The sequence below is a fragment of the Nematolebias whitei genome, chromosome 12 (genome assembly GCF_014905685.2).
Source record: "Nematolebias whitei isolate Nwh7 chromosome 12, NemWhi1, whole genome shotgun sequence".
Classification (NCBI taxonomy): domain Eukaryota; kingdom Metazoa; phylum Chordata; class Actinopteri; order Cyprinodontiformes; family Rivulidae; genus Nematolebias; species Nematolebias whitei.
The window spans coordinates 42,866,917-42,881,102 of record NC_056509.1 but is presented as its reverse complement, the minus strand read 5'-3'; the positions used below and the strand labels follow the sequence as shown (position 1 = coordinate 42,881,102).

At 43.6% G+C, this 14,186-nt stretch overlaps 1 protein-coding gene across 1 annotated transcript in view; it reads right to left on the bottom strand.

Moving 5' to 3' along the window:
• The window catches only part of tfap2b (transcription factor AP-2 beta), a 12,727-nt gene extending 9,138 nt beyond the window's left edge, over nucleotides 1–3,589 (bottom strand). Inside the window, exons 1-4 of the mRNA XM_037685191.1 lie at nucleotides 3,530–3,589; nucleotides 2,179–2,640; nucleotides 1,299–1,353; nucleotides 140–359 (exon numbers count right to left, since the gene is read on the bottom strand). Coding sequence (XP_037541119.1) covers nucleotides 140–359; nucleotides 1,299–1,353; nucleotides 2,179–2,640; nucleotides 3,530–3,589 — 797 coding nt within the window. The remainder of the gene's footprint in view (nucleotides 1–139; nucleotides 360–1,298; nucleotides 1,354–2,178; nucleotides 2,641–3,529) is intronic.
• Nucleotides 3,590–14,186: the final 10,597 nt, after the last annotated feature.

Sequence of the window (14,186 nt, the reverse complement as noted above, 5' to 3'; positions counted from 1 at the left end):
ATGGATGGATGGATGGATGCATGGATGGATGGATGGATGGATGCATGGATGGATGGATGGATGGATGGATGGATGCATGGATGGAGAACTGCTCCTGATTGGTCAGAGAGCCACGTGGCTGTGCGTCACGCCTCCTCACCTCCTCAACACGCCTCCTAACAGGGAGGCGTTGAGGCACTCGGGTGGGGACAGTCTCCTCTGCACCTCCCCCACGGTCACTTTGTACTTGGAGGTGGAGCTGAGCAGCGACAGGCGGCCCGGTACCGAACAGAACACCTCGTTGATGTTGACGGTCACTCCGCCGATCAGGCCGTCCTTCCCGAGCATCAGCGCGCCCACGTTCTTGGGCGGCATGGGCACTGAAAGGAGACGGTGAAACACACGATGACGCATGCGCAGCAGACACTGACCCACACGATGAGGAGTTGAATTCATCTCCGCGCTTTGACGCCACGCGCGCTCAGAGGGCGGTCCCTGCGCGCCGGGCACTTGCTTGTTATTTAATGTCGCGCGACATTCTCATTAAAGCGTTATCGATATTTGATTGGCTCACGCGCTCAAACCGCATTAACCACATCCCGGTCTTCATCTCCCGCCAGGAGGACTGGAACCTCCATCCCGCGCGTTAATGCGCGTGCTAATGGTGCACGGCCGGCGCGAGTGGCTCTATTTTATTTCTTTATTTATTTTGATGTCTCCACGGGGGATAACACCGCAGATTAGCTCTAAACGAGCTCACGAGCTCTCTCTGTGAGCGCTGCCATTTATTACATCAGCGGCTTAAATGCCCCGCGGGGAGCTGTCACTCAACGTCCCGGAACTAAACCAGCGCGCAGCGTCACGCGCCGGCCCGTCAGGCAGTGGAGCGGGGGTCGTTAATGCTGCTCCAAAGTCTGCACCCCCCAAAACCAGGGTCAGGACCCAGATGCATTGTGGGTGAATCCTGCGTCATTAGTCCTGTGATTCATAACCTCCATTGTAAAAAACAAACAAAACGTAAAGTATATATATATATATATTTTTTAAATCTACACATTTCTCTGCTGCTGATGCGGCACGTGCTTGTTCACCTCATCATGAAAGAACCGTTTGCTTCAAAATGCTGCATTTTCTATTTTTGTGCTTCGATTTTGTCCAGTTTGTTTACGTTGAGTGCAGACCCGCATTTCACAATATCAATAAATCTGGAAAACTACCGGAGTGAACTGATTCATCAGGATAACATGTGCTCATGGTTCATATTTTATAACGAGCTCCTTTAAATAAATAAATCTGTGTGTGTGTGTGTGTGTGTGTACCTTTCTTGATTACAGATTGATCCAGGATGTTCATCCCGTTGGTGTCTTCAATCGTCTGTCAGAACAAGACGAACACATTAGAGCCCGACGACACAAAGAATCTGCTCATTTTTCTTTCTGAATATTAAATAAATACATTTCAGAAACAAAAAGCTGCAAAAAATAAAATTGAGCTTTGAGTTTCTGTTCCAGTTGTCAGAAATGCTTCACATTTGTGTAAAAATGTAAAAAAAAAGGAACAAAAGAAGCTCGTGGAAACGAATTAATGTGGGTTTTAATAAATCTATAAAAGCAGGATCTGTGGAGGTGAAATGACAAACAGCTCCTGGTGGTTTAGGCCCGAGGGCGAAGATGAAGATGATGAAATCCTTCACAGCTGAGCAGAAAATAAGTCTTACATTGTGGCTAAAATAAAATAAAACGTGTATTAATTTATTAAAAACAATTAAATGTGTTGCGTTTGAGAAGCAAAGAACCGAAATGAAATCAAACAGAAAATGATATTTTTTAAATGTATTAACATTTTATTCTCAGTAAATTGTCAAAATTAATTGTTGTCCCTTTGACAGTCTGAGCCTGTTTTTTGTTTTCAAACCATGAATCCTGCAGCCCTGCGGGACTCCCTAAAAGGTGCGTGAAATGTGCGGGGCTGATGAACCATCAGTTTGTTTCTTTTTCTTTCATCATTGGACCGTTTTATTCGGTTGCTTTATTAAAATGTGAAAAATGCTTTGACTTTAAAAGAGTAAGGCTAAAATAGTGTTTGAATTTATAAAGTTCATATGTGATGTGAGAATGATGCAATAAATATTTGTTGCTTTGCGTCAGATCTGTCGAACTTGCAGAAATAGAAAAGGATCCATGCTCAGCAGTCCCTCACCTGCACGTCCTCCATCCCGTGCAGACCGTGCAACAGTCCGTCCCCCATGCCGGGCTCCAGTCCCGGGTGCGCGGAGTGCAGCAGCACGTCGGGCCGCCGCATGCCCGCGTAGTCCCGCCGCGGGTCCAGCCCGGACAGCTGCGGCAGCGACGCCCGCGGCTGCGCCAGCAGGGCGGAGCTCTCCATCCGGTCCCCCGCGGCGTCCTGCCGCTGGCGCGCGCCCCACGCGCTCTGCTGGCTCTGGTGCAGGGAGTTCAGGGAGTACGGGTCGCTCACGTGCGAGTACGGATCCTGGCTCTGGTAGTGAGCGAGCGGCTGGTACGGCGGAGGGAAATAGGGCGGCTGGAAGTCCGAGGAAGGCGCGTGAGACAGCGGCGGCGCGCTGGAGTAGGGTCCCGCGTGCGACACTGAGCCCAGCTGGGACAGGCGCGAGCTGTGGCTCGAGACGCCGTCATGTCGGTCCTTTAATGAGGAAAGAAGAAATGAAAGAAAATCAGTGATGAAAGACACGAGACAGGGCGCGCGCGCAGGCCCAGGATCTTGTTTCTGTGCTTGTGCAGAAATAAAGCAGCTGCAAAAATAAAACACACAAAAGCCTGAAGGAAAAGTGAATTTAAAACAAAAGCCTGAAGGAAAAGTGAATTTAAAATAAAAGCCTGAAGGAAAAGTGGATGTAAAGCGTCTCTCACCCCGGCGGAGTAGGAATGAACCAACATCTGGAAACAGCTGGCTGTCCCGAGCGGCTTCACGGTGAAATAAGAGGACGGAACCGGGCGGCTTCACACAAACTCATTCCAGGTGAAAAGCAAGCGCGCGCTCGTGCGTGTTGCAGGCAGAAGCCCCGCGCTCAGAAGCTTCCTGCGCCCGGAGCTGCCGCCGCTCTGCGTGTGAGCTCGGAGCGCACGCTCTGTAATTGTTATTCATGACTGAGACCTACAGGAATATTAATGCGCGCGAGGCACCGCGTTGGCGACACACGGAGCGTGAAGGCTCTCGCGCGACCGCGAGTGACGTTTAAATTCCGTGGAGAGCCGAAACGACGCGCGAGCAACAGGAGACAGAAAGAGGAGTGGGTTTTTTTTTTTTTTTTTTTGAGGAGACAGGGAACAAGGTCCAAGTCTGGGAGGACCCCCCACCCCCCACTCCACCCCGCGCGCCCCCCGCACCGCTTTGGGAGCTATAGAGAAGCGCCATTTTTCTTATTTTTGCGCAAACGAAATAACCCAAGTGGTTCCTCCATCACGCGCCCTGCGCCACTCGCGCGTCATGTTCAGCTTCATGAAGATCATTTCCTCTTTGTCTCAAACTGAATCAAGACTTCCAACAACTCGCAGCTGCCTTTTTGTCCCACCCGGGACCTCTCCGTGCGCGTGAGGCCGCTCTCTGCCCTCCTGGATGACTTGTTGGACATCCTCCCTCCGCGCCACCGTGGGAGAACAGCCATGTGCTGCACGAGACTGCAGCGGAGGGGCCTCACGCGCCGCTCCGTGCGCTTTGTGCTCGCTGCCTGTGCCCCCCCCCCCCCCCACACACACACACACACCACCCGTCCTCTCACTGATTTACAGAAATAATAATGTTCTAGGATCAAAGCCAAACTATTTGCATATTTTCACGCGCACGCTCAGCCCGCTCCAACTCGGCGCTTTTAAGTTTCTCCTCATTTTCTGCGATTTTCCCCTCATCCTAAATCAAGTCGGTTTAATCTCCTAATCTGGTGAGATTTGGAGCTTCGCGGCTTGTCTTCAAGCTTCATGTTCATTTTAAGAGAAGAGATTCCTCTGGAGCACAAGTTCTCCCAAAACACCCACCGCAGTAAAATAAAAATAAAAAAATCACTTTTACGCACTAACTCGGAAATAAAACCTGTAAATACAATTTGTCCGCTTTTTCTCAGGTAATAAAAAAAAGAGTCGATTTATAACCACATGAGCACTTCAAATATAATATCTATATATAAAAACGTGTCATCACTTTACCTCCAAATTAAGATAAAATGATGAAAATCAAGAGGCCCGAAAGCCTCATTAAAAAAATTTAACATTTTCCCTTCAAAGCACTTTCCATAAATCCCGCCAAGCCTTTTTTTTTTTTCCCGCGTCCCGAACAGCTGGATGGAACGTTACCTCATAAATATCTTCATACTTGACATTCTCAACTAGTTTCCACAGCATGGTCGCTTCTCCTGCGTCGGTGAGCCGAATGCAGCCAAGTGAAGAAGGGACGTCTCAACTCCCTTTCTCTCCCCTCCCCCCCCCGCTCCCCCCCCGCCCTCCCCCCCCCCCCCCCCATCAGCAGCCAGGCAGGCTTTGTGAATGGGGAACTCCTGAAGGACTGTGAGAACCGCCTGCACGGATCTCTCTGTGCACGAGGAGGTAATCAAACTGACGAATGTGATCCAGGAGGAGTGGATCCTTCACAGTTTGGTCGTGAATCATTTTCAGAATTTAAGACTGGAAACCAGCGCCACCCAACTGGGGGCCCGCGGGCCAAATCGGGCCCACGCATGAGCTCAGTTCGGCCCACCAATGGGTCCATGTTTAAATTAAACTCGATTTTAAAAACCGTAAAACAAACAACAATAACTGCTGGATGTCCGGCCCCTGAGCTAATTCAAGGTTTTCATTGTTGTGACTTGGTGAATAAAGTAAATAAAAACAGTAATTTTGTTTACGTTGGGTCAAAGTCTGTCCAGTTATTCTGGAGCAGCTGGGGAACTTCTTTACTTCGGAGAGCTTCAGCGCCTCTAATCTCTTTTCATACCTGCTCCTTTTCACCTGCGAGTCCACCTGAATTTAAAATCCTCTGCCATAAATTATTGTTCCCTTTGTTTCAGCGTTTAATAAGTCGACTCTTCATCAGATGGGGCTTCATGAGATTTCCAAATAAATTTTTTTTAATTGATATTTTCCTCTTTTTTTAGTTTTATTGTTATACTTTGGGCTTCTAAGTATTTTTAATTGGTTTTCCTGTTTATTTTTAGTCTTTAAAACGCTTGAACCTGATGGTCTGCATCTGATTCTGCTTGCAGAAATGTGAGTTAACGCATCCAGAACATTTTGTGCATTGATAATCATTTTCCCTGCGAGACTATTATCATTTCTCATATAGTCATGAGCTCAAATCATAATTATTTTACAAACATGACGTCCTGTTCGCTCTAAAATGTGATTTATATTATTTTCAGATCTGTAAACCTCTTTAATTTGTTTTACTGATCGTGCAGTCCTCTGAATGTCTGGCTGCTGTAATTATTCGATTCATTTTACTGTTTTGTCCCAAACAAGTTGGAATAAATTGAAGCAAAGTTTTGAGGCAGCGGATGAAAATCTGTGACTCTGCAAGATTTATTTATTTATTATTATCAATAATGTTATTATAGGAGGAAGCAGATGATTTTGATGCACCTCTTCATGACTCAGTGATGAAACAAACCAAGGCTCGGAGCAAATAAATGTATAAAATGTTATATATGACTTTATTTGGGCAAGTTATTTTAAAACAGAGGAGTTAAAACATCATATAAATTGTTTGTTTGTTGTGGACATTTTACACTGAAAATATTAAATTCTTTTAAAATAGATTAGTAAAATCCCATCACTGTAATTTTTCTAATCGCTACATGTTCCTTTGCAACAAAACAAAAACAAATTAACACCTACATGTGCACATTTAAATTGATCTCATGGGATCATAAGAGCTGCTGGAGTGAACACTTTAAATAGATTATGTTAAATAAAAATATAGACCTGTGTTTGTGTCCTGCTGCATGAACTCATGTCATAATAAAACCATCTTCTGCACAGTGTGGGAGAACTGCTGAGCTTTCTACAAATGTGCATTTGACTAATTTCAAAGCCACGTGCTCCTCACGTGATCACTATAAATAAAGCAGGAGTGAAAGACAAACAACAGCAACTGTTTCTCTTCAGCTTCCTGTGCGTGGCGTCTCGAAAGAATCGAAATCCTGCGGTGATCACACAGAGGAGACACATTTAGACTCTAATAAACACGCAACATAAATTTAACAGCTGTCACGCACACGCACACACACTAACTTTGTGAGGATTCATCCAACTGTGTGCAAAGAGCTCCCCCTAGCGGTCACATGCAGCACGTGCAGCCAACGAAACATTTTGTTCCATTTGCGCCTTTTATTAAGTTTTTTTATTATTATACTTTATTTATTATTTAAAAAAAAAACATTTAAAACAACTGGAATGGGCTGACTGATTAATTTGACAGGACTAGTTGAGCTCATTTAAACAAACGTCTGTGTTTAGCAGGTTTATTTTAATATTCTTTACAAAAAATGATGCACTTTGGGTTTAAAACAAACTGATTTCCCCTTAAAATCTGGATTTGACTATTTAGATGTTTTTTTTAATTTATTTTTTATTCAGATGTATTAGTTAAGCTCTAATTCAGGTTACTATGTGTTCTGCAAACGGCTGTTTTCTGTCATGTGTCAGATGTTCTTCGAATCCCTCTGAGCTTCCATGATAATAATAAGAATAAAACTAAAGACGAATCGGCACCGAGGACGCAGGGCATGAATGTTTGAGGAGCACGGCTGTTCTTGTGTTTTCTGCAACAACCCCATGCCAAACAGCCACATCACACACACACACACACACATGGAAGGACATATGACTGTCAGCACTAGCAGATGTCCTGACAGTCTGGAAGTCTGAAGGCATTATTGTGGTTCTTATCCTGCAGGGTTTTAACATAAACATACTTTACATGCACGCACACACTAATACTAATAATCTGCTCGCTTTTGAAGTCATCTACAAACGAGTCACAGTTGTTGTTTCCTTTGGCGTTCCAGTATAAAAAAAAAATCATTTAATTACAAAAAAAAAGGCTTCAAAGACATAAAAATAAATAAATCATCATCAGTGTGAACCACCTAGAATGAGCTATTGTAAACTGTGGGAAAGCTGTGCTGCGTAATAATGTGTAATATCAGCTTTTATGCTGATGACACCCAGCTCTGCTGCTCATTCAAAGAGCGTGAGTCCATATAACCCTTATAAACTAACGAGCTCACGTCACACCAGTTTTAGCTTCCCTTCACTGGCTCCCAGTTCGTTTTAAATTTAGTATCAACATTTTAGTTTTAACGTTTAAAGCCTTGCATGAACCTAATTGGTTCAGCTCCACACAACGACTCGCAGGTCAAGATCATCAGGTCAGAGGTCGTTGGTTGTACCACGCTCCCATTTCAAATCTCGCAGGGATCCATCGTTCCAAACGTTTGCCCCCAAACTTTGGAAAGCTCTGCCTCCATCTTTACTCAGCCTAGATTTTATTGATGCATTTAAAAACCACCTGAAGACATTATTTCATAAACAGGCTTTTATTTCGGTGTTGAATTGTGCGTTTTACTTGTTTTATTCTATGTTTTATGCGTGTACGTATGCTCTTAATATTTTACTGCTTATAGTGTGAAGCACCTTGTGATGTCATCTATGAAAGGTGCTTTATAAATAATCACATAATAATTACTTTGATGCTTAAAAAAATTGCATATTGTGGAAAAGCTGACCTGCTTAAAATGATTTAGAGCAAGATTGTACTGCCAAATATAAATGAACATACATGCAAAAATTTACAAGTAAAAAAAAAAAAGAATATTGCACTGAATTTAAACCACCAATTTAGATCCAATACATCACTGGAGTCTTGAGTTTAGACTCTGGTCCACCATAGTGAACCCCTATTTTGTTCAAGTTCAAGTAATTGTCATTCGCATCGCACGTGGTACATGAGATGGAACGAAATTGTGTACTCACAGTTACACCCCAAAATAGCAAAAATATAAAGTATAAAAAGAAACGAGGATCTAAGATACACACTAAGATATACGCTAAACTAATAATGTTAAATAAAACGGTATATTTAACAGCAGCCCAAACATGAGCCTGTAGTAAGATTTGGAGCATTGAAGTTAGGGATTGTTTAATAATTCTAATAATAGATTTAAATAATAATTCTGCACTTCTGTATTTTTCAAATGCAACTTTTTTAACACATGCCTCTGTAATAGAAATCAATATGAAGCTGCAGTTCCGCATCTGACCGCTTGGTGGTGCTAAAACACAACAGTCGAGCTCAGCTTTGATTTGACAAACCCTGTCAGGGTGAGAGAAATGAACAGAGGTAAAACTCCATCTCCTAACAGTTTGTAAGCAGTTATAAAAAACACATTTCATATTTTCATTCAACCTGGGCTCCTGTCTCGTTAAGTCTTAATGCTGACAGCTTGAATGCTGGGTTAGTTCGACCTGAAAAACACAAAATAAACCATTGCTCTCGTGATGTTACCAACTGTTTTAACGATTCGTAAAGTGACTCATGTTTATTTTGTTCTAATATACAATGTAACACCACTTTAGAATTCATTATAATATTAATCTGATCCCCTTCTGATAAGCTGAGCAGCAGCAGGTGTTGCAGAACAGGCCGTCTCGTCCCTCCTTTTGGATTCCTGCAGACTTTAATGAAATGCTGCAGCCGTTAGAAGTGTGGATATGAGAAGGCAGGGTGTGACGAGGACAGTTAGGACGGCAGCAGAAGAAAAGGAGAGGCCTTGAGTGTTCCTGGGACTGAACGGGATCAGGGCGGCGGCGGAGGAGGTTTTAGCAGAGAAGCAGGGGAAGATGAACAGAAGCGTGGTGAGGAGGAGGAGGGAGGAGGGTTATAGCTTCAGAGGAGAACGACTGGCATAGATGGAGCTTAGAAGTTAACAGAGTTTGGTGTTCGTGACTGTGGGGCTCAGTCAGCAGGAGTTAGAGGCCCCGGGAGACCTCCGACTGTTTAATTCTCCTCCAGCGTTCAGGACTTTAGAGGAGAAAATGTATATTTACCACAGAAAGATGGGCAATAATGTTTCTGCCTGTTTGTTCATGTGACAATCTGCAAGCAAATTATCTCATGTTGGTCGATTTTTCATGAAACTTGCAGAAATTAACCAATGGATGTTCATCTACGACAGCGTCAAGGGTTCGATCGACCCAATTCAAGATGGCCGCCACAGCCAACTGAATTTGTGCAGCACAAGAATGAGCACAGCTCAGTCAGGTTTACAGATATCAAATTAAAATGTGGTGAGATTAATCTAATCCACCCTAAGAGACTGTTTTAGATTATTTCAAATTCAGCCTTTATCTGTTTGTAGTCAACTCTGTTAGCAAAATATCTCCTGAACAACTGAATGGACATCCCTGAAGCTTTCAGGAACTATTCAATGTGCCGATTAATTTTTTGTTAGCCACCCAAAATTAAACATGGCCGCCTCAGCCTACTGACTTTAGAAAACACAAATAGCTCAGTAACATTTGAGCTAACATCGGGCGTGGTAGTAGCTGAGAGTCATTCACAACACACAGGCCGAGCGCCACTCCTTGCACAAGAACGTTAGCAGTAAATGTTTGGGTCAGCTTTGTCTGTTAGCAAAATATCTTCTGATCAGTTGGATGGATTTTAATAAAATCAAGTCAAGTAAACTTTATTTATGAAGCACATTTAAAACAGCAGCTGTTACCAAAGTGCTTAACATTAAAATCAGAGTAATTTCGTGGAAAAAGTAACTAAAATAAAAGCATCAAAAGAAAAAACAGGAACACAGAACAATAAAATACTGAATCAAGTCACATTGTGTAAAAACCAGAGAACGAGTTTTTAGCAAAGATTTAAAAACAGGAAGTGAAGTGGCCTGTCTGATGTTGGGGGACAGATTGTTCCAAAGTTTGGGACCCGCGACTGAAAAAGCCTGATCTCCTCTGAGCTTCAGCCTGGTTAGTGGAACAACCAAAAGCAGCTGATGAGATGATCTCAGGACCCGAGAGGGAACATGTGGTTCCAGTAGCTCAGGGAGATATGAGGGTGCAAGACCATTTACACACTTAAACGTCAACAGGATCATTTTAAAATCAAATCTTATATGTACAGGGAGCCAGTGAAGGGAGGACAAAACTGGAGCGATATGATCAAACCTACGAGTTCCTGTTAAGAGCTGAGCTGCAGCATTTTGGACGAGCTGGAGACGGGAAAGGGAGACCTGACAGACCACGTTACAGTAGTCCAGTTGGATAGTACTTTGTAATAAAGGCATGGATTAGTTTTTCGAGGTTAGATCTGGACAACACTGGCTTAAGCTTATTTGCCTGAACTGGAAGAAGCTTTTTCGTAGAACATAATTGAGCTAGCAGAGTCCAATGCCATCCAGAGGTTTCTAACAGACTGCTTAAGATATGGCTCAAGAGAGTCAAGATGTACAGGATCAGACACAGCGGTAGAGCTAGAACTAAACACAATGACTCCAGTCTTCTGATCATTAAGACGTAAAAAAAACAAAAATGAAGCCACCTTGATGTCATCAAGACATTTTTGAATGGAGCAAGAACTTTTAGGTTTGAAGGGGCAGATAACTCTGACAATCAGCATAGCAGCGAAATGAAACCATGTCTCCTCAGGATGGACCCCAAAGGGAGCAGATAAGAGTGAAAGCAAAAGGGGTCCAAGAATCGAGCCCTGTGGGACCCCGCAGGAAAGAGGCACTGATGCAGATACACCATTTCCAACCTTAACACAGAAACTATCATGCTTATATTAATGTCGACCCCAAGGTAAGCAGACTGAGAAGGATGACAAGAGTCCAAGTACAAGAAGAAGTGGTCTTTATTTACAGGAGCAGCAATGGGTTCCAGGCTGAAAGGGAGGACGAGGAGATGGCGAGTAAATGCAAACGCAATGACGTCTTCTGCAGAATGATCTTTTGAGGCAGTAGATAATGCCTTACTGTTGTGTTTTCTAGAAGAAGCCAGTGAGGAAGAGGTGAGGTCCTGGGTGTTCTGGAGATCTGAGCAGAGGAGAGGCAGAATTGTTTGTAGATGTTGGTTGAGGGGACAGCGTTGGTCCACAGGTGTCCCACGAAGGAGCGAGGAGGTCTTTGGGAAGACTCGTGCAAACAGGGCATGGGAGTCCCTGGAGAAAAAAAAATCCACAGCAGGTAAGAACCGGTTGAACGGGCAGTTTAGTTGGCTGACAGTAAAATTACCAGTTGATTTCCCAGCACTGAAGGCAGGAGTTTATATACATCGTCAGTCCAGTCCTCAGTCTGCAGCAGGTGAGATAAATGAGGTGGTGACTGGCTGTGGAGCGAGTGAGTGGCAGAGAAAACCCAGGAATCCTGCAGAAACTCCTGTCACTCAGCTGAGAATGGAGCCGTTCTAATGCTGCACCTGTAGATCCGGAGGTAGATCTAAAACCGAAGAACTTTTGGAGTCAGTCAAATTCGAAATGGCCAGCTCAGCTAATCCACGTTAGGCTTTACCTCCATCAATTTGAGAAGCACTGAGCTAAAATCTGATGTGGTAGTAGCTGAGAGTCAGCTGCAAAACATACTGGATGGTATGAAATGGTGATGGGATGTTCAAGGTTTCTTCTATGGCTTTCAGTGTGAGGGTTACGTATCTGCCCTGCTAAGACGTTATTATCAGCAGATTTTATCACCAAGTGAGCGAGAGCACGGAAAATAAAAAAAGACGACATGAATAATGCATCGTGCACTGCCGCTGGTGAAACTGTGTTCGGTCACGTCCTCCTGTCGGTCTGCAGACAGGAGGACGGTCTCCGGCTGGTTCTGGTCAAACCGTTTATCGTGCAGAGCTGCCGTGTTTCTATGGCGAGACAGGATTGAGTTATTTTCTCTGTCAGCGGCGTGGGAGGACGGCGTGCATGTTTGTTGCTCACAGCCTCCAGTGATCTGCAGCACGCATGAAAGAGGAGATTTAGATGAGTGTGATGCAGCAGCAGAGCTCAGGTGTTTGATTAGATCGAGCTTCTTCCAGACCAGGTGCTCAGTTCAGGCCTCTGACGGGTCGGCGAACACAAAAACTTCAAGTGTCGCTTCCAGTCTCCGGCAGAACAAATGACATTTTTCATATGAAGAGAACGTGTTTGTTTGAGGAGTGAAGCCAGAAATAAAACGGTTGGAGTTGATGTTTTTGTTGAAATTATGCGACTAAGATCGAGTCGTTCTTGTTGACGCCCTGAAAGCCTCTCCGCCTCTTCGTCAAGAGAAATAAATACAAGAGACACAATTCTTTTTATTTCTGCACAGCCAGTCGTTCACAGCACAATCGAGTGTGGTGGTGCAGAGGTTCGAGAAGCCAACCCTGAGATTGGAAGGATGCCGGTTCGATTCCCCAGACTGACAACACATAAAACTGGGAAATGGTGAAGCACCCACGTTTACCTCCACCCTCATTTGCTCCACTCTGGGCCCTTGAGCTAGGCCCTTAACCTGCTCCTCTGTGCGCCCTGGATGGCAGCCCTCTGCTCCACATCGAGGTCTGAGGCTGCGTCTCCGGCGTAAAAACAATCGCCAAGTCTTCATGAAAGTTAGCTCGCTGTGACAACCCCCGACGAAGCAAGCAGCTATGTTTATATATATATATATATATATATATATATATATATATATATATATATATATATATATATATAAATATATAAATATATATATTTACAACACAAAGAAAAGCAGGAAATGATCCATTTTTTGAAAAGGCCAGAGATCAAGTTCAACACTTTTAATCAAATAAAACAAGCTTTTTAAAAAGTGTCTGAGTTTAACAAGGAAGAAAATCCCAAAGTCAAAATTAACGGCTTTTAATCTAAGACCTCCTCAGGCTAGAAAGATGTAGCCGTTTTGGTCCAACCTTGTAAATTAAGTTGCCTAAGAGTTCTTGCAATGTTGCAAGATCCAGCGTGTTTCATTTGCACTAGAAGTATGACTCTCAGCTACTACCACATGAAAGCTTAGCTCCATATATGGGCACCAGTGAACCCCCTGACCCAGACAGGAAGAAGCAGGTCAAGATAACGCATGGATGGATCTGTAAAACTCACCGACTTATTGGAACTTTTGTGTTTTCTAGGCCCTGTTTACATGAAACCATTTCTGGTGAAAACGGAAGAGTTTCGTTGCGTTTGTACCGTTCGTTTACACAAAAATAGCGAATGGTTTCTCTGACAACGGCACAATTTGAGAACCAATTCCAGAGTGAGATGTTTCAAAAAAGTCCACGATGTCGTGTAAACAGACAAAATAGATCTTTTCTGTCAGGGAATCCCTGGTTCATGCACAGTATGACGCCAAATATAAGAGCTTCCTACAATCCACAGAAGAAGAAACTATCAACAATGGCAAATACCAGAGTATTGTTTGTGCTTCTGACTCATAAATCTATAAATCTATGTTTCTGTCGCACCACACGTCAGTCCAAATATGTCTAATAAAGTGGAAAAATCCATAAATATGTCGCTTCGTCGTATACATCACATCTATTATACGTCACCGCTGACAAACCGGAAATGTGGGACGATGTGCCAAAAAATCAATTGGCTTCCATGGGAGCGTGCACGGGAGGACTTTAGCAAGAATTTAACAAGATTAACACTTAAAAACAATTATTTGTTTGCTCAAAATTATAGTAAATGTGTGTCTCAGTCTAACTTTTACTTTATCGGTCAAATCAGTTGCATTTCGCTGGGGTGGTGAGCGAAATGAAGCTGATTTAAATGTTGCTCCAGGTGAGCTGGACGAAGGTGGCAGACTGAGGCAAGCCGATTATGTCATTAATAGCCACGTTTACCTATTACATGATACAACCGCATCCCATAAAACTCGAGTGCCATCTAGTGGCTGAAAATGTTAGTGTTCAATATTTTCAGTCAGAATGGATGAAAACGGTGATATCGCAGCCAAAAATTGGTTTATAAATATGGGAAAAATTCATAAATACGTCGCTTCTGTGTATAAGTCGCAGGGCATGCAAATTATGCAACACCCCCCCCCCCCCCCAAAAAAAAAACCCCCAGCCACTTAAAGGGTGAAAAATACGGTAATTTTGTCGGGCTGCTTTCAGTTTGGACATCACCGGGCCTTTTGTTATGGCGGTTTCCCCATGAGAGAAACATTGAAATGGTTAGAA